The sequence below is a fragment of the Delphinapterus leucas genome, chromosome 12 (genome assembly GCF_059928025.1).
Source record: "Delphinapterus leucas isolate spDelLeu-1000000601 "Yukka" chromosome 12, BTC_Dleu_Yukka2, whole genome shotgun sequence".
NCBI classification, from domain to species: Eukaryota; Metazoa; Chordata; class Mammalia; order Artiodactyla; family Monodontidae; genus Delphinapterus; species Delphinapterus leucas.
This window is the reverse complement of record NC_143140.1, coordinates 38607408-38628457: the sequence shown is the minus strand read 5'-3', so window position 1 is coordinate 38628457 and position 21050 is coordinate 38607408. Positions and strand designations below refer to the sequence as shown.

At 37.6% G+C, this 21050-nt stretch overlaps 1 protein-coding gene across 4 annotated transcripts in view; it reads left to right on the top strand.

Annotated features, from left to right (window-relative positions):
- The window catches only part of USP45 (ubiquitin specific peptidase 45), a 64170-nt gene that overhangs the window by 8420 nt on the left and 34700 nt on the right, over positions 1–21050 (top strand). For 3 of the 4 annotated variants that reach the window (XM_022553185.2, XM_089921883.1, XM_089921885.1), the window contains 5 exons: positions 35–207; positions 1456–1559; positions 4239–4339; positions 17051–17190; positions 17623–17718. In XM_022553185.2, coding sequence (XP_022408893.1) covers positions 35–207; positions 1456–1559; positions 4239–4339; positions 17051–17190; positions 17623–17718 — 614 coding nt within the window. The remainder of the gene's footprint in view (positions 1–34; positions 208–1455; positions 1560–4238; positions 4340–17050; positions 17191–17622; positions 17719–21050) is intronic. The other variant, XM_089921884.1, reaches the window with a different exon arrangement.

Sequence of the window (21050 nt, the reverse complement as noted above, 5' to 3'; positions counted from 1 at the left end):
GCAAAGAAAATGTTCAAATTTTTGTCTTATTCAGTAGGTTTCACTTGCCAACATGTAAGTCATGCTATCAGTGTGAATCATGTGAAAAAAGCAATAGTTGAGAATCTGTGGTCAGTTTGCTTGGAATGTTTAAAAGAAAGAAAATTCTATGATGGACAGCCAGTACTTCCTTCTGATATTTGGTTGTGCCTCAAGTGTGGTTTTCAGGTGAGAAAAGTCTCTTTTATGTGAGAGTTTGTCTTAAATATTTTCCTTAAATCTTACTGTGAGCTCTGACTGTTGGTAATGCTTAGAACTTAAGATTAATTTATTCTGTGTTTAGATATAACTCTCCAAGGCCGAGCTTAGAAATGTTTAAGGTAAAGTAAAATGTGTGTATGTTCAGAAATTACTCATGTGTGGTTTATAAATACTTTGAAAGAGAATCCAGCCCACTTGCAGTAGTTCTCATATGTGGTCCTGCCTTTACCTATTTGTATTTACTTAGGAAATGGATCCAAGTTTTGGGGTTTTTTAAAAATCTTTTTGGATTCATTTTTTTCTCTATGAAAAGTGATTATTCTGTCTTTCTTTTTTTTTTGCAAAGTAATTTCTCTTAAGAGCTTAGAAGCTATTGGTATCTTTTTTTTTTTTAACTGGAGTATAGTTGGTTTACAATGTTGTAGAACCTATTGATATCTTTAATAAAGGAATTTTTAAATAAAATTAAAAGTATATATGTATTTTTTAGAATAAGAAGCATCTTTATTATCTCACATAGAAAGCCAGAAGTAGGGCCACTTAAAGTTACTTGCTTCAATGGAAAGAACATTAAAAACTGAGATTTCTTCCATTTTTCTGCTGTGCCATCCTCAGTTTCATGGTTTCAGGATGGTAAAAGACATTTCATGCATGGTGTATCACACAGCAATCCCCAAAGGCCAGAAAGAAGGCAAAAAGTACATCCCTTCCCTGTGTTCTTTTTTAAAATACGTAAAACTTTTCCAGAAACATCCATTAGACTGCCCCTCATGGGACGTTGACTGGAATTGAATCTCATTTCTTTACTTACCTGGTGATGGAAGTCACTGTGATTGGTCTGAGTCTCACTAGTTTTCAGTGGAGTTGGGTGGAGGTGTGTAGGGTGTTAGGAACTGTGTGTATAGGGGAGGGGCACCACTGGCCTGTGAGGATGCTCAGTGTCCCACCATGCATCAGACAGAGAGCGTGTACACTTTTAAATGGTATGGAAATTAGCTTGGCTCATGACTGTTTTTCTATGTAATAGAAGCAAGTTAGCCTTTTTGCAAGAAATTGAATTTAATGAGAATCCTATTGTTTTCTGAAACTTTTCCCTCCTGCTTGAAACTAAAAACAAAACAAAACTTCTAGTGTGTTTGAGTATGATTTAAGTTTTGATTAATTTGAAATAAACTTGTATGTAAATCATACAAAGAGTGTTCTGTTCATCTTTAGGGATGTGGTAAAAACTCAGAAAGCCAGCATTCATTGAAGCACTTCAAGAGTTGGAGAGCAGAGTTTCACTGTATTATAATTAGTCTGAGCACATGGATCATTTGGTAAGTTAGATTTCGTTAGTACTTGTGTTCACTATAAAAACTGTCTTTGAGTTTTATAAGGTACGATATTTAAAGATGATATACCAGCTTATATTTTTTAGCCTAAACACAACCTATGGAATCATTTAAGAAAATTAACAGTATCCATGAATATAAAATTTAAGTAAAAAATTTAGTCATCCCTGTAGTTTTCTTTAACACTTTCTTTGTACAGTAAAGAAAAATTGTTGCTAGTTGACTTTTTGGTAATGAACTTGCTAAATTAGAATGTCAGAGTTCTAGTGGAGGAAGGTACTTCAAGCAGTCAAGCCAGTTGGCCATTCTCTGCAGGGGACAAGGAAAGCCTAGGCATAGATAGTTTGTAAAAACTTCTCAGGGGATTCTACTACTTAAGCCTGGTTGGGTACTAAGTCCAGTTCCCTCACTTTATGTGTAAGGACACTGAGTATCATTTATTTACCTTTTTGTGGTTACAAAGTAAAGATCCAGGCACTAAAACAAGTCTTTTTGATTCTTTAGTCCCTTACCAGCATACCACACTGCTTCGGTGGTTTAACTGGACACTGTATTGAAAAGCTTTTCCTATATTTTACAGCAAAACTTTTCTCATGACTTTATAGACTCCTCGGGTTATTCAGATGAACTTTCAGGCGTTTTCAAGTTTTAAGACAAAAATATTTTAACTTTGTGCTTCATTTCAGGGTTCTAAAATTAATATAAGGATATTTTGGTTTGTAAGAGAGACCATCATCATATAATTTAACTCAGCCACAGGGTTGGATGGCTGCTGCATTTGTGTTTTTGTTGTTGGCCCCAAGTAATAAAACTGGGGTGAATGAGGAAAGGATTGCTAGAACTTAATATGTAAATGAAGCATTGGAGCCAAGGGAGAGGGGTATGATCCCACAGTGTGGCAGCTCAATAAACATTTCTCTGTAGTCTGAATAGAGCAGTGGTCTGCAGCGATAGGGTATATCAGAATCACTGGGAGGCTTGTTGGAATAGATTGCTGGGTCTCAGGCTTAGAGATTCTGATTTACTAGTTCTGGGGTGGGGCCTGAGAAGTTGCATTTCTAACAAGTTCCCAGGTGTTGCCAGTGCTGCTGGCCTGGGACCATAGTTTGAGGACCACTGAAGTAGAAAAAGATGGTGGAAGAATTGAGTGGCACCTGGTAAAATAGGTTCATCTCAAGTGAATCTGAATTGGAACGTCTGTTGTAGCTCTTAGGACCCCGATTATGGTATGAATCATGATTTAATTTCAGCAAAAAAGGCTTACCTAGCATAATCAAGTAGGGTTGTTTTAATTTAATTGTTTTTTAAATTTTATTTAAATTTATTTTAAAAATTTATTTTGTATTTAATTGTAATTTTGATTTCACAGTTATACAGAGTTACAGGATGGTGAATTTATTGAGTTTTGTAAGATGGATTTGTGAGATTTATATTATACTGAAAATAATTTTAAGTCACATTTGGGGGTCCATAGAATTACTTCTCTTTCAAAGAAAGAAATTCAGGTTTGTCACATGCATTTATAGAAATTTAAAGATTGTGAATATGTAAGGTCATGTTGGTATAATGCATTACATTTATAAAACACTTTCAATATGGTCAAACACTGTTCTTATTTGATCATTGGATCTCATTAAGATGAGAATAGATAGAAGAAACCTTTATTAACTATATGCACTAATGAGTAAACTTAGTGGAGGGTAGTTTTCTGAAAAGGAATGTGCTTTTCAAAATCTCTTCTCTAACCCCCTCTTCACAAATAAACTCCAAACAAAATAAAACACCTCATCCAGTCTTCCCTGTCTCTGTAAGTGGAACCTCCATCGCTTAAGTATTTAAGCCAGGAGCCTTGCAGTTGTTTCCTTCCCCTTTTTATCTTATTTTATTTTTCAACCTTTTAACAAAAGTAAACATATGGTATAATGAATTCCTCTATATCCACCACCCAGCTTTAAACACTATGTGCTCACAGGATATCTTGTTTCATCTAGACCAGCATTTCTCAGTCTCAATACTGTTGTCATTTGAGTTGATAATTCTTTGTTGTGAGGGGGACTGTCCTGTGAGGGGACAGGATTAGCTCTGGCCTCTAACCACTGGGTGCCAGTAGCAGCTTTCCCAGTTGTGACAACCAAAAATGTTTCACAATTCTGCCAAATGTCCCCTGGGGGACAAAATTGCTCCTGTTTGAGAATCACTGACATACCCACATCAGCTTCTCCCTTTCCTCTTCCTTATCTTTTATATCCAATTCGTTAACTGCTTCTACCTGAAAATATATGTCTGTTCATTTCTCTCCAGATCCACTGCATCTGCCCTGATCTCTCTCTATTCCTGATGCCATCCAATCTGACATTAGTCAGAGTGGTGTTTTCAAAATGTAAATTGGATCTTATCACTCGCCTGCTTATTAAGCCTCTCATGGCACTCTGTTACACTTAGGATAAACTACCAAAACTCTAATTTGAACGCTAAGGCTCTGTATGAACTGTCCCCTGTTTATTTCTGTAGACTTATTTACCTCATTTCTCTTGCCTCACCCTATGTATCCCCCTTACCCCATGACTTAAAGACAAAAGTAGATAAATACCAACTTTATTACCTGATGTGCAAAATTATTGAAGATGCTTTCATAATATTTGCTTACACTGTATATTTTTTCAGGTGTTATGAGTGCGATGAAAAATTATCAACACATTGTAATAAGAAGGTTTTGGCTCAGATAGTTGATTTTCTCCAGAAACATGTTTCAAAAACACAAACAAGTAAGTTAACAGCAGTTGCTAAAGAAATTTGTATTAAAGTATCATATTTTATAATTCTTATAAAGAGATAATAAATTCATAAAGAGTACTTTGGATTTTACTGTGACCTCTCAGTATGAGTGCCATGAATTCTTAGGTAGCAGTTTTGTGATGTTATCTTGTGTTGTATTTACATAACTAATAATGAGAAGTTGGAGAGGATAGTGACTGGATTGTGGGCTTTTGAATCAAACAATGCTGAATTTGAATTTAGGTTCCACCTAAATTACCTACTGTCTGTGTGACTTTGACTCCTTAGTTTCCTTATGTAAAAAATTAGTACGATAATTCTATCAAGTGGGAATGTTGTGAAGCTTAGGGATGTTTTCTAAAGATTTAGAAATAATGTGTGTAAAAATACTTGCATAGTCCCTGACACATTTATGAAATGATATCTGTTATATCATTGGAATACTGTTCTGACGCTAACTACCTGGAATTAGGCTAACCTTGCAGATTAAGGGCTCAGTTCCCCCAAAAGATTGCCCTTACTTCAGACACCATTCTCAAGCTAGGTGTTCTCAGGACGCCCCCCCCCAATTTCCGACCAACTGGCTACAGGGGTTCCCACTGTCCTCTTAATTCAATAATTTGCTAGAATGACTCAGAAAACACTGGAAAGTGCTATACTTACAATTACAGTTTCATTATAGCAACAACAACGAAAAGAAATAGAAATCAGGACCGGCCAAAAGAAAAGACATGTAAGGTGAGGTCTGGGAAGGTACCAAACATGAAACTTTTCTGTCTTCTTCCTGTGGGGTCAGGATGCATCACCTTCTCAGCACATTGATGTGTAACAATACACACAGACTGTTGTTAACCAGGGAAGCTCACTGTAGTTTTGGTGTCTAGCGTTTTTATTAGGGTTTCACTGCATAGGCATGGCTGATTGAATCATTGGCCACATGATGTAACTCAGTTTCCAGGATCCCAACCCTCTAATCACACGTTTGGTCTTTCTGGCATGGCTGGCTCCCATCCTGAGTCATCTCATTCGCATACATTGTCTAAGGTCCCACAGTGATTAAAAAAATACTTTGTTAACATAAACTATCAAGTGTGGTCTGAGGGGCCCACCATGAGTAAAACAGACACTCCTGTCACTCTGGAAATCCAAGGATTTAGAGGGGGCTTCTCAGGAACCTGGGACAAAAGACAGCCAAATCCTTTATTATACAATAGTAACGTATTATATATTGTACTTTGTTGTCTAACATATAAGCAGTATATAATACACATTAATATAAATTACGAATATATAGGGAAGGAGTTTCTTCATTCAAAAATATTAAGTGCCTACCACATGCCATGCTTTATGCTTTATTTGATATGTAGTGGTAAAGCAAAAATAGTTTTTATGTTGCCCTCATGAAGTTTAGAGCATAGTGGGAGAGACAGACAGAAACATAACACATATGTAACTTTGATAAGTGCTACAAAGGAAAAGAACAGATTGCAGTGATAAGTAATAATCTCATGGTCATAGTGATCAAGAAAGGCCAATATGGCTGGAGTGTGGTTTGCTGGGAGAAAGCAGAATGTGGTAAAGTTAAGATGTAGGTGGGCAGGTCATGAAGGATACTGTAAGGAATTCCATGGTAAAGAATTTTTATTTTATTGGAAGTGTAATGGAAGCTATTAAAGTGTTTTAAGCAGAAGAGTAATAGTCATTTCATCTTTTTAAAAATAAAGATAACTCTACCAAATGGAGAATAGACTGTTGTGGGTTAAGACTGGAGGTGGGGAGATCCTTAAGGAGGTAAAAGGAGGTTATTGTGGTAGGGCGGGTGAGAGATGAGTAGGGGTTCTGGTGGAGAGTGGGTGGACTAGGTGTAATGAGTGAGGGAAAGTAGGAGGAATCAAGTACATACCTCAGGATTTTGATTAACTAGGTGAATGGGAATAAATGGCCATGGTAATTTGGAAATGCCTTTAGAGCAGGAATTGAACTGCTTAGTAGGTGGCATCAGAAACTGAAAAATTATATAGAAATATAGTTTTCAGCTGTATTTTCTGTAGCTCAATGTAGAATGATTTTTGGTAGCTGTTGCTCTGAGACAGTAATGATGAAGACATTGGAGGAGGAACTAGAGGAGGTAAACTCAGGTTCTTGGACAGCAGAAGAAATGATTAATTTTATTACTCATTCATTGGAAAATATGGTGGTTATAGGCATTTAATACTATAGAACAGAGGTTGGTCTTAATGCTGTCTCCTGAAAGCTGCCCATTAGTTTTGTTGGCCATAAGAAGAAATGTAGGGGGCTTCCCTTGTGGCGCAGTGGTTAAGAATCCGCCTGCCAATGCAGGGGACACGGGTTCGAGCCCTGGTCCAGGAAGATCCCACATGTGTGCCGCAACCACTGAGCCTGCGCTCTAGAGCCCGTGAGCCACAACTACTGAGCCCATGTGCCACAACTACTGAAGCCCACGCGCCTAGAGCCCACGCTCTGCAACAAGAGAAGCCACTACAATGAGAAGCCGACACACTGCAACGAAGAGTAGCCCCCGCTCGCCGCAACTAGAGAAAGCCCACGTGCAGCAACAAAGACCCAACACAGCCAAAAATAAAATTAAAATAAATAAAAAAAAAAAGAAGAAGAAATGTAGGGGTATGATGGCAAGGGTGGCAAAAGTACAACTGTAGAAATTATTTTCTCTGGATTTTTTACGTTAGAGGTTCCTTGAGGTTAAGAACAAAGCCAGTCTGATTCCATTCAGTTTTACAGATTTCTTGAATATTTATTGTCACAAAGGATGTAAGGTAGGGAGCGTGGAATGGTATGGGAGAAAAACCATGGGCTTTGAGTCAGGGGAGTCTGGCATTCAAATTTGACTCTTTCAATCACTAGCTCTGTGACCTGGGGCATATTACAGTTTGTCTGAGCCTCATTTTCCTCAGCACTTTCTTCCTCTTTCCCATGGGAAGAGAGATTGATAAGACCTTTCCTAAAGAAGTTTAAAAAAAGTGTGAGATTTAAAAAATGATGTAAGTCGAAAAGAATTTGTTTGTATTTTGAGTGATGTTCAGAGTCCTTCAAATATTCAAAGAGGGATGCAGTGTTCAATTGAAAGGAACTCAAAAGGAATCGTGGAGGAGCTGGCTTCCAAGCCGACCCTTAAAGGATGAACTTGAGTAGGTAGAGAGGAGAGAAGAAATCATTTCAGGTGCCGGGAAGGAAACACCAATGGAAGCTTTAATTGTGTTTATGCAACCATGGGTAGCACCTGGAATGGGGGAAACAGGTTCTTGAAGGAGTTTGAGAGTGTGTAGAGCCTTTAAAGTTAGGGTGAGACAGGGCTTACCTGGTGGCGCAGTGGTTGGGAGTCCGCCTGCTGATGCAGGGGACGCGGGTTCGTGCCCCGATAAGGGAGAATCCTGCGTGCCGCGGAGCGGCTGGGCCCGTGAGCCATGGCCGCTGAGCCTGCGCGTCCGGAGCTTGTGCTCCGCGGCGGGAGAGGCCACAGCGGTGAGAAGCCCACGTACTGCAAGAAAAAAAAGTTAGGGTGAGACATAGTTCTGAATCCAGGGTTTCCAGAAGTTCTAGGGCAAAATGTTAGTATCTTTGTGTTCCAAGTTACAGCAGCTCTCAGGCAAGTTTGATTTAAAATAATATCCCTTGGTATTTTAGAAGTAAGTTTTTTGGGGTAGTAATATTTTTATAAGATACTTTACAAATCAAATATGAAAGTTGCTATTGAGGTTTGTAAGAATGCTGGATATGATTATATAGCTATTTTAAATGATAATCGTGACGATTGTAGAAATGTCTGTATATGGTTATTCAAAAAGACTATGAAACTGTATATATTGTGTTCAGATGGCAGGATGAGAGTGATTTAAATGGAGCCTTTTTATATTTTGCATTAAGTAAATATAACTACTGAGAGGAAAGCCTGTACCTGTACCTTAAACATGTTTTTAAGTTATACGATGCCTGGGCTAATTTCATGTCTGATACATCTAATTCAGCTTCTCTGCTCAGTGAATCTCAACTTTTGTTCCCAGTAGCCCTTTAGACTCTTAAAAAATTATTGAGGACTTAAAGAGCTTTGGTTAGGTAGGGTATATCTATTAATATTTATCATATTAGAAATTAAATATAAAAAATTAGAATATTTATTAATTTACTGAAAAAATAGCTGTAATTCCATTACATGTTAACACAAATAACATATTTTTAGAAAAGATAACGGTTTCCAAAACAACACAAACCTAATGAGTGGCATTGTTTTACATTTTTCCAAATCTCTTGAATGTCTGGCTTAATAGAAACAGCTGGATTCTCATATCTACTTCTGCATTCAGTCTGTTCTGATATCACATGTCCTGTAGCCTCTGTAAAACTGCATTGTATAATTGAGAATGAACAAAAGTAAGAAAACCAAATAACATCTTGGGCTTATTATGAAAATATCTTGGAGCTTAAGGACACCCAAAAGGGGGGGCTTGTCTTCAGATACACTTTGAGAACTGCTAAACTAGCGCATTTCTGTCTTTATAGTTTCTGTCTTCAGTCTTTCTTGCCTTAAGGCTCAGCTCAGATCCTACTTCAGTGACACTTTCCCAATCCTTTGTTTTATCTCTTCTTCTATGTAGCATACTTTAGAATCTTAACACTTGATTTTGTGGCGTTCAGCTTTCATATGTATCTGTGTCTTGTTTATAAAACTGTACATGCCTTGAGGATTGTACCCTGGCCTATATTCTTTCTGATTCTCATATGTCTAGGTAGTAAATACTGCTGAATTGAACTGAACTAGCATGTGAGCAGTTCTTACTGAGGAAGTAGATACGCTTTGCATTTTCACCAAAACACCCCTGAATATTATCAAATTATTTTATTTATTCATTCAGTCTATTAATATACTTGAGTTTCTACCTTGTGCCAGACACTGTGCTAGATATTGGAGATACGGTGGTGAATGAGACAGATCTATTTCTCAGTTCCTGCCATTATTGATCTTTTGGTTAGTGAGGGATATTGACAAATCACAATTATAATTGCTGTTTAAATAGTGCTGTGAGGAGCAAGAACAGGGGCCTGTGAGAGCACTTTGGAGTAGTATCTAAGTCTGGACTAGAGGATCCAGGAAGGTTTTATTGAGAGGAAGAGATTTCTAAGCTGGAATCTGAAGGATAGCTAGATGTTAGGTAGGCAGAGAGGGAAGGGGTGTGTGCTCCAGGCAGAGGAGATAGCTCATAAATGAGGGAGCCTGATACGTTCAGGGGATTGTATAGAGCTGCAGGGTTGAGTTTTGTGATGATGGGGGGGTGGTGAGAGGTGAGACTCTGGAGGTAAGTAGAAGCAGCTATTGAAGAGCCTTGTAAGTTTAGAGTTTATCCTGGAGGCAATGAAGAGCCACTTATAGGTTCTAAGAGGAGAAGTGGATGATCAGTTTTGTATTTCAGAAAGATCACTTACTGTACTATGGAGGGAGATACACAGGAATGCCTTAATATGTATACCTGCCCATTCATATGTCAATATCAATTTATTATATGACCAAATAAAGATTTCTAAGGCTAATGGTTAACTAGGAGTTAGTGGAATTTTGAGAACAAACATATGAGGTAATTCTTAGTTGGTTCCAAAGTAGACAAGTAGTGGAATAGCAAGTTTTTCCTTTTTACTCTTTAAAGATTAAACTTCTTTTCAGCTGTAGAAATGGGCAAATTACATTAATACTACATGACTGGTTTAGGTAATTGCATTAAGCAGTTGAGGGAATCCCAGTGCTGGTTCCCAGAAGAATGCTTACAGCTGTGTAGATGCCACATCTGATGCTAGGATTTGCTTTAAAAAAAAAATCTCTCCACACTCTCCCCCTCAAACATGTACAAGAAAACTAAAAACAGCAAATAAAATCCCCATATAACGAAAAGGTCATATAACACAAGATTGAAAAAGAGCAAGAAAACTTTCTTGTGAGACCCACCCAGAAATATGTGTTGTTAAAAGTGGGCCAATATTCTCTGAAGGGCTTATTTCTCACTTTGGTAGTCTAGTAAATGTCATGCAAGTGTTCTACAAACACTTATAGAATACGGGAATTCCTGTTGAAATTATATCATTGAATATTGGTTTGCTATGTGTGAACTAGACAGATGATAGATAATCCCCCATTCTTTTCTAAACCAATAAATTTGGCCCATAATTTTAATACTGGTGGGATGCCATTTTCAAAGAACTTAAAGAGAGCATAAAATATTATATTCTGTTAAATTCATTAAGCTTATGCTCTTGGTATAAAAAGGCTTGTTATGTTGGTTCTTCTGGTTTTATTAAGTATAAGTTTGCTGTATCTTTTTTTTTTTTTTTTTTTTTTGCGGTACGCGGGCCTCTCACTGTTGTGGCCTCTCCCGTTGCGGAACACAGGCTCCGGACGCGCAGGCTCAGCGGCCATGGCTCACGGGCCTAGCCGCTCCGTGGCACGTGGGATCTTCCCGGACCGGGGCACGAACCCATGTCCCCTGCATCGGCAGGCGGACTCTCAACCACTGCACCACCAGGGAAGCCCTGCTGTATCTTTTTGAAATAAGAAAGTATGGTACATTTGGGATCTGAAATAATGTATCTGAGAATAAATAATATTGTACCCTTTTACAGTAACAGTTTGTAATGTAATACTTTGACTTTTCTTTATAAAGTAATACATTTTGTTCTACTATAAAGTGACAGTCCATATGCCTAAGAAATTTGCATTTTCATAAATAAGTACTAAAAATAGTTATTTCCATATATAAAAGGGGTTAGGGACAAAAAATGTTGAACACTTCAAAAACAATTTGTTTTACCTGTAGGGATGTAAATCTGTGGTTCCTCATCCGAACTACAGAACACAGAGTTACTTGAATGACTGTTTTCTCAGTTCCCCCCCGAAATGGCACTAACTTGTGGATATATATAGGGAGAAGTTAATTGGGTACAGTGGGTACCTATGGCATTAGGGCTTAATTATTTTTGAGGAACCCTTTGAGAAGGGCTACTATAAACTTTAATAAAACTGTAAATTCGGGCTCCCCTGGTGGCGCAGTGGTTGAGAGTCCGCCTGCCGATGCAGGGGACGCGTGTCCGTGCCCCGGTCCGGGAAGATCCCACATGCCGCGGAGCGGCTGGACCCGTGAGCCATGGCCGCTGAGCCTGCGCGTCCGGAGCCTGTTGCTCCGCAACGGGAGAGGCCACAACAGTGAGAGGCCCGCGTACCGCAAAGAAAACAAAAACAAACTGTAAATTCACACACCAAAGGCATCTAGCAATTGATTACATCCAGCTTTTGCTTAAAAGAAGTGGTCTTTTCTTTCATATCACTACTAGCATTTCATTAGTGTCTTAACTTGTCACACGTATTAACCTTATCATCCATTGTTATACAGACAGATAGCAAATCATAATGGTTAAGTGTGTGGATTCTGAACCCAGACTACCTGGGTTTAAATCTACTCCCTACACATAGCTGTGTGCCTTCGTTTGATCATCATCTTTACAGTGGGGAAAGTTATCAGAGGAGATGATGCTCTCAGACTTTTTCTTTAAATAAGCAAACTGCAAAATAAGTTTGCTTTCCCCGTGCCTATGAGAAACTTGGGATGTACCAGTGTTCCGTTTCTGGTTTAACCAAGGCAATTCACAAATATTTATACCTTTGAGAAAAGAGAGACATTTAATATTACTTGGCAACAAATCCACTATTGGTTGTTTTCAGTTTTCTCCAAGATGAGCAAAGCTGCATCTCTGTGTACTTATTCTTCTGTTTCTGTAGGTTAAATTTTTTGGAATTTCTGGCCAATTTATAAACACATCTTAAATTTTGATTACTGTTGTTTAGCTGCCTCCAGAAAGATTATACAAAGGGTATAGTTGACAAGAATACTTGTTTTTCCATGTTTAACTTTGTTTATAGTTTTTAGGTTTTTTGGTTTGGTTTGGGGGGGCAGTAATGAAGTTTTTAGTGTCATTGTTGCCAAGTCCATCAGTCTTTTCTGTAATGGTTTTTTAGCCTTTGGGGTCATGCTTTGAAAGTCTTTTGTACTCCACGTTTATAAAGATATTCACCCACAGTTTTCTGGTACATTCAGGGTTTTTTAAAATTTATAACTTAATATCTTTAAACTTGGTTTAAAAAAATAGAGGATCTTTGTGTTGGAGTCGTTTTTATGGTAGAAAAATTTGACGTACTTAAGGTTACTTTTTAGATATTAGATAGCCTTAGTCTTAGCCAAGTGTGGAAACAGTGTTTTTCTTCTCTTTATTTTGGCTTTGCTGGTGCTTCAGCCAGTTTTCTGTCTTATAAGACTTGAGTTATGTACAAAGCCCATCAGGTCTGCTCAATTAACCAGCTACTCTTTGAGTACTCAGATTATAGGCTTAAAGATATATAAGACCTATAAAAGACCTATAAAAAGATAGGAATATAAAAGACCTATAAAAATTTATCTAGAATGCCTGAAGTTTCCTCTTAATGTTCTTTGCATTCTGGGGTCTATGTTATATTATTACATAAGTGCAATACCTGATGACAGTGTTGGTAATATAAAGGAGATAAGTAAGGTGAGATAATGATATATATATTTATATGTTTTATTATAAATATATCTTACATATATTATATTTATATGTGTGATATATATTATTAATAACCTTCTAACCCCGAAATTCTGTGAAGATTCTTTTTAATTACAGGCATTTCATGGGTTCAGGTAAAACTTGAGGAAAACAACAAATGATCAAAATTTTGTGTAGTTTATCTTTTTTGTTATTGCTATAGCAGCTTTGTCCTTTTAATTATATCATACTTCAAAACATCTTGAAGTTCAGTCCTTAGTGCGTTCATTCTGTGTTTGTAAAGGAAGAGTTCTTAAAGTGAATATGATCTAAAATCACTGCCATATTGAGAAAGCTTTGTTGTCTCTAAAGACAAAATGATCAATAATTATTCTTCATTGGAAGTAATAAATTGCATTTTATTAAAATGCATACCTGTTTGTAGGTCAGATAATTGAGAGACTGATTCAAACATGCTTGTTTTAAACTAGAATCTTAAACTCTCAGCTGACAGTTTCTTAGTGAGCAAATGTACATAAATACTTAGTTTCTAAAAGTTTTACCAAGGTGTTATCATGAATTTAAGGCTTAATATCTCTATGCTGTTCACTATATGTCCTTATACTCTATTCATAAATCATAGGCAATTAGTTATAAATGATTACAGATAGTGGTTCATATAGTACCTGGTACACAGTGGACATTTGATAAATCAATTTTATTTGAGTTGTTACAATTTATAAACATGTTACTTAGTATTAAGAAAATGAAAAAGTTGCACTTTAAGATACATATAAATAGTTCTTAGAAAATGTCATTCTATTTTCTAGTTATATTATCTGATTTATTTAATATTCAAGTCTAATAGCATAATTAATTTTGAGCATATTCTCACAGACTTAATAAATGTAAAAGTCAACAAACAGACTCTTGCCACTTGTGTGAAGTGGCTATTTAACCATGAAATAAACTATTTTTATTGCCATTGCCCCGTGGATATGTTCTTTCTGGCAGTGCTGTCCATATTTGGTGGCTATATGCATGGAGAGCCAGGTGGTGCTGAAAAGCATCGCACAGTGAAGCGTGGATATATCTAGGTTTGACATTTGTCATCCCTTACTGCTGAAGGGAAGGGTAAAATCTGTTTTTCCATATGCTTACGCTTTTTTTTGCCTGCAGTTTTGACCAGATGGTCTTATGAACATTGTTTACTTTAGGATGCTATCCCAGATGTTTTGAAAACTGATGGGTAAATGTGGTACACAGATACATAAATCATTTGCATATTATGGTTTAAAAAATGCTATTTGGTCTTATAAGACTAAAATATAATTTATTTCTGGAAGTATTTTTCCAAGTGAATAATAAATATATATTTATGATATATATTATATATTTATATATAGTTAATATAATCTATATAGTTTATTTTCCCCAACCACTCCGTTTTCATATTAATAAGCTAAAAAATATTATGGCAACATTTATTAAGGATGTTAACGAAAGGAAATACTTTTGAGAAGGCATGTTTGTTTGTGGTTGCATGTACTCAAATCTGTAAGAATCTTTCCTGCTAGTTTTTGTAATTCTTCTCATTGTGCATAAATCACTGAATAGAAATTACCTGGCAAAATGACAACGGATTTATAATCAAAAGATTATCATTATACCTTTGGGCAAATCACTTAACCTGTTGGAAACTGAGTTTTGTTAACGTAAAATCAGAGTAACTGATTTTACTTGCCCCAAAAGATGGAGCACTGCTTGGATTTAATTACTCTTTCATCTTAAATCTCTTAAAAATCACTGTGAAACCATCTAGTGGCAACAGCTATAATGTGAGCCTGAAACCGGCTAATTCTGGGCTTTAGTTAGAATCTCAGATATAATTAAGAGGTGGATTGCTCTCGTTTGCAAACCCAGCCAGGATCTGTATGGGGCTTCCTCTTGTTTGTGTAGTGCTTCTTACGCACTGGCTGGCTTTTTTCATTTGCTTTTACATTCCCTTGTAGGTTTGAATACTGTCTGGCCTTTTCCTGCTTTTCCTTTTTTCTGTGCCTGGACTCTGCACCTCAGTGACCTTCTCCATTGATTGTACCAGCCTTTGTCCCCAAGCTCTGTAATGGGGTTTAATTTTTATCACTTATTTTAATATCTGGAGGACAGGAGAAGAGATCTATTTTGCTAGTTCTTTTCTCTGTTAACTCAGAATTCTAGGGTTGGGCGTTAAAAACAGCTCTTCATTATCTAGACAACAGATATCCAGTAACAACCAATAATGTTTAAAGAATAAACAAACAGGAATAAAGGGGAAAAACAGGTAATAGAGTTTATGATAAAATATTGCATCACAGGATAAAAGTTAAGAGTTGAAAGAAAATTTTTTTCCTTGTAATAGATTTGCTTAATGAAAGAAACATCTGAGAAACCACCAATTTATTTCTCTCAATGAGAGGTTTCCACGTGTCAGAAAGAAAAGCCACGATCATGAAAACCACAAAGTCAATGTAAAAGGCAAAACTCATATTAGCAATTCAGAAAATCCAGTTAGAAATGAGATAAACTTGAGGGGAACACCCCCAGAAAATATAGGAAATGATTAAAGAGAGAAAAGTGAGAGTAGATAAACAGGGGACATGAAGGATAGTTCATGAAGATACGGATTTTGGCACAAATAACAATTTCGGGGGCCTCTCTGGGCTGTTTTTCACACTCTTAAATAGTGCTTAGCATGCCAGGTGCTTTGCAAAGCAAATTTAACTCATTTGGGCCTTCCCTGGTGGCACAGTGGTTAAGAATCCACCTGCCAATGCAGGGGACACAGGTTTGAGCCCTGGTCTGGGAAGATCCCACATGCCTCAGAGCAGTTAAGCCCGTGCGCCACAACTACCGAGCCTGTGCTCTAGAGCCTGTGAGCCACAACTACTGAGCCCACGTGCCAAAACTTCTGAAGCCTGTGCGCCTAGAGCCCATGCTCCGCAAGAAGAGAAGCCACCGCAATGAGGAGCCCACGCACTGCAGCGAAGAGTAGCCCCCGCTCGCCACAACTAGAGAAAGCCCGCATGCAGCAATGAAGACCCAATGCAGCCAAAAATTAAAAAATAAATAAATAAATTTATTTTAAAAACACTTAGCTCATTTAATCCTTATGAAAACCGTGTGAGGGCTTCCCTGGTGGCGCAGTAGTTAAGAATCCACCTGCCAATGCAGGGGACATGGGTTCGAGCCCTGGTCTGGGAAGATCTTCTTTCTATTAGTTGGCATTCTCTTGTAAGGAAAACTTTTTTTCTTTTATCCTCATTTTAAAAATCTATTATCGGGGCAGACTCATTCTCATTTTGTTCAGTGAATAATAATTTATCAGTACCCTTCTTTATTTTGATATTCAAATTGTTCCAGATTGGACCATTGGGAACCTGTTTAAAATGACGCCTGTGTGTTTTGACGTACCTTTTTTTTTTTTTGAGCACTTCCTTATTTTCTGGCATAACAAAAATGTTATAGGCTCATTTGCCTCTTTTGCTGCCCCAGGTTTAGAATCAGCCTTTCCTTCAAGGGGTATTCATTCCTTTTAGTGGGAATGGTGTTTAGAAACCAAGATCTGGTCCTTCCTACTTTTTTTTAACTTCATTTTAAAATATTTTATTTTATTTATTTATTTTTTTTGCAGTACACGGGCCTCTCACCGTTGTGGCCTCTCCCGCTGTGGAGCACAGGCTCCGGACGCACAGGCTCAGCAGCCATGGCTCACGGGCCCAGCCGCTCCGCTGCATGTGGGATCCTCCCGGACCGGGGCACGAACCCGTGTCCCCCGCATCGGCAGGCGGACTCCCAACCACTGCGCCACCAGGGAAGCCCCTAAAATATTTTATTTTTAAATTCATCTGGAATTTATTCTACAGTGTGGTCTGAGGTACGGATGTGTATATTAAGACAAATTAAAATTAACTGCTTTAGCAGTAGGATACAAAACAGGAGATACTTCTTTGCGTTTGTATTCTTGCCCTTCAGGAACATTGATTCAGAGGAAAATCTTATTTAATTTTAAATAATACATTTAAATTATGTCAAATGATATGTATTTAATTTTAAATCTCGTGTCCATTATGTTTTCTCTACCTTAGATGCATTTTCTAGAATCATAAAACTTTATGAAGAAAAATGTGAAACAGGTGATAAAAAGGGAAGAAAAGACAGCAGTGTAACATCTGTAAAAGGAATTACAAATTTAGGAAATACTTGCTTTTTTAATGCAGTCATGCAGGTAAGAGCCATGATAAAACTTTGTAAAATGTAATTAATATTATATTAAAATTAAAATAATATAATAATATATTAAAATTATATTAATTTGTGTTTATTGGCACACCTGTGGACTGTCACATGACTGCTAAATGTTCGTCTAGAAGTCTGTCTGTTTTCTTTTTGATTGGTTAGGCTATCTTTAGCCATTGTCATACACATACATACACCTTCTTTTTCCACACTGCTTCTGAAAGATCTCTGTATTTTACCATGGCTCTGTCAGTAGTAGTGACACTTATTAAATGTAAAATGCATTCAATTAAATTTTCTAAAACTTAAAAATATTTTTGCTAGGCCAGATGACATTTGAAGCTTTGGGAGAGTATTTATTCTGTAAAATCAGAGGCATATTATAACTGAATCAGAAGATGTTGCTTTTGTTTTCTTTCAGAATTTGGCACAGTCTTACATTCTTACTGAACTGATGAATGAGATCAAAGAACACGGTACAAAACTCAAGATTGTCCCTTCCTCAGACTCTCCACTGGTGAGAAATATAATTAGCTGGATAATAGCTCTGTTTAGATAAGCCAGTGATGTTGCCAAAACCTATCTTTCTTATTTGTCACAACTATCAATTGAGATGGTAGTCAGAGAATTTGAAAAAATAATTCAGAAGCATTTTGTGAAAATAAACGATAAGATTTAAAACTTCTAAAGTCATAGCTTTAAGGTATGTTATAGTTCAAACGTATCATGGGTCAGACAGCACAAAAAATGTTGAGGCAGCTTTCAAACAGACATACTAGAAAAGACAAACGGTTTTGCCTTTTGTTGAATGAAATGTCTAGGATTCCTGTTTTGTAGTTACTGGTGACAACTACTTAAATACAGCATTTTTGCTCTTTAAAGGTAGATTTAATTTTAATAGTGACCATCTAAAGGTTTTTTGGAGCCTAATTTGACATTGGGTTTTTAAACTAATGAGAAAGGGGAAAAAAGGCAGCCTTTGACATTCAGAAGCTAGCCTGACACCCACAGTTAGGCCATGTTATTCAAACAATCTCACAGAATACCAGACTCGAGCTAGGTTACTCCAAGACTGTTACAATGAGACAGAGCAAGGCCACTTCATAATTTTCTCTAAACACAAACTCTACCACTTAGAAAATCCCAAACACCCTCTTTTGGCCTAAATGAGTCACTGCGACTTTTTTTTTAACTAGTTACAGCTTTATCCTCATTCTAGCCTCCTTTTATTGAGATATCCAATTGTAGAAATACCCTCACTTTCAGACAGCATCCAATTGAGAGCAGACCTCTGCTTCCTTAGATTATTTTCCTTAGATTAACTTCTTCCCTAAATCACGCAACTAAAGCCCAAATTCTACATCAGTTCTTTTGAACACCCTCTGAGAGACACTCCATGGTTCCCCATTGTGTGTGTTCTCCCTCAGTAGAACAAGTAATAAACCCACCTTGTTCAACTACAGATGTGTTCCTGGTGGTCTTGGGCTGGAGGGCATTTACGCTAATAGTTGTGATTTCAGTTAGAAATTGATTTGTGTGTGTGTGTTTTAGAAGAACAGAGAGTGAATGTATAGCTCATGATCTGGCTTTTGAAATACTTAAGAAAGAGGAGTTCTAAAAGTTCTTAGCCCAGTGTAGTAATCTTAGATTTTTCTTCCAAGGAGGCAATTTTTAAAGACAATATTGTTGTATTTTTTTGTTGAAAAGGCAGTCTGTAAACTCATTGCCTGTTCAGCCTCTTAAAATTTTTATATTAGAGCCCAGTGCCCTCTTCTAGATTGTAGTGAGATAGTGAAGACTACTTTACTAAATGGAAGTTAATGCTAGTCATTTGAAAAGATTTCTTATTAACTGTGATTGGATGTTAGGTTTAAGTATTTCACATGTGGAGCTGTGAAATTACTATATATGGCAATCATATTATAGCTGATCATTGTAGGTTTGTGTCATTCTAAGAGGGGAATTTTCAATCTTAGGTCTTAGTTTTTTAGGACATACAGCAGACCTGGGCTGTGGGACTATCAGTGTAGATCACTACTCTTTCAGTCACCAGTTTTATTTGGTCCTTCGTAATCTGTATGCCTTTTCTTTCTTTTCCTTACTTTATTGTGCTGGCTCGAGCCACCAGTAACATGTTGAATAGAAGTGATGAGAGCAGACATCCTTGCTTTAATCCCAAAATTAAGGGAAAAACACTCAGTCCTTCATTATAAAGAGTAGGTACAGGGACTTCCCTGGCAGTCCAGTGGTTAAAACTCTGCACTCCCAATGCAGGGGGCATGGGTTCTATCCTTGGTTGGGGAACTAAGATCCTGCATGGTGAGGCCATAAAAAAAAGAAAAGAGTAGGTACAAAATAAGCTACAAGTTACATTGTACAACACGGGGAATAGCCAATATTTTATAATAACTATAAATGGTGTATAACTTTTAAAAATTATGAATAATAATATTGTACACCTGTAACTTATGTAATCTTGTACACCAATATACTTCAATTTAAAAAAAAAAGAAGAGGATTTAAGACTAGACACTGCAGGGGCTTCCCTGGTGGTGCAGTGGTTGAGAGTCTTCCTGCTAATGCAGGGCACTCGGGTTCGAGCCCTGGTCTGGGAGGATCCCACATGCCGCGGAGCAACTAGGCCCGTGAGCCACAACTACTGAGCCTGCGCGTCTGGAGCCTGTGCTCCGCAGCAAGAGAGGCCGCGACAGTGAGAGGCCCGCGCCCCGTGATGAAGAGTGGCCCCCGCTCGCCACAACCAGAGAAAGCCCTCGCACAGAAACGAAGACCCAACACAGCCAAAAATAAATAAATTAATAAACTCCTACCCCCAACATCTTCTTTAAAAAAAAAAACAGACTAGACACTGCACTGAAAAAAAAAGAATGAACTTTTTAATTAATTAATTTTTGATGTTGGGGGTAGGAGTTTTTATTAATTAATTAATTTAGTTTTGCTGTGTTGCGTCTTCGTTTCTGTGCGAGGGCTTTCTCTGGTTGTGGCGAGCGGGGGCCACTCTTCATCACGGGGCGCGGGCCTCTCACTGTCGCGGCCTCTCTTGTTGCGGAGCACAGGCTCCAGACGCGCAGGCTCAGTAGTTGTGGCTCACGGGCCTAGTTGCTCCGCGGCATGTGGGATCCTCCCAGACCAGGGCTCGAACCCGTGTCCCCTGCATTAGCAGGCAGATTCTCAACCACTGCGCCACCAGGGAAGCCCAAAAAGAATGAACTTAACTGTAGGTTTTTCACAGATGTTCTTTATAAGGTTGAGGACATTCCCTTCTATTCCTAGTTTTCTGAGCATTTCTTCATGAATGGATGTTGAATTTTGTCAAGTGCTTTTCCAGCATCTACTGAGATTATCATAGTTTTTCTTCTTTATTCTCTGTTAATGTGGTAAGTTACATTGATTGATTTTCAAATGTTAAACTTATCTTGTATTCCTGGGACAAACCCCTGTTAGTTATGATGTATTCTTCTTCTTCTATGTTGCTGGATTCAATTTGTTAATATTTATATGAATATCAACAGTGTGCTTACTTTTTTTTTAACATATTTATTGGAGTATAATTGCTGTACAATGTTGTGTTAGTTTCTGCTGTATAACAAAGTGAATCAGCTATACGTATACATATATCCCCATATCCCCTCCCTCTTGCGCCTCCCTCTCACCCTCCTTATCCCACCCCTCTAGGTGGACACAAAGCACCGAGCTGATCTCCCTGTGCTATGCGGCTGCTTCCCACTAGCTATCTATTTTACATTTGGTAGTGTATATATGCCAATGCTACTCTCTCACTTGGTGAGCTTCCCCTTCCCCCTCCCCATGTCCTCAAGTCCATTCTCTACG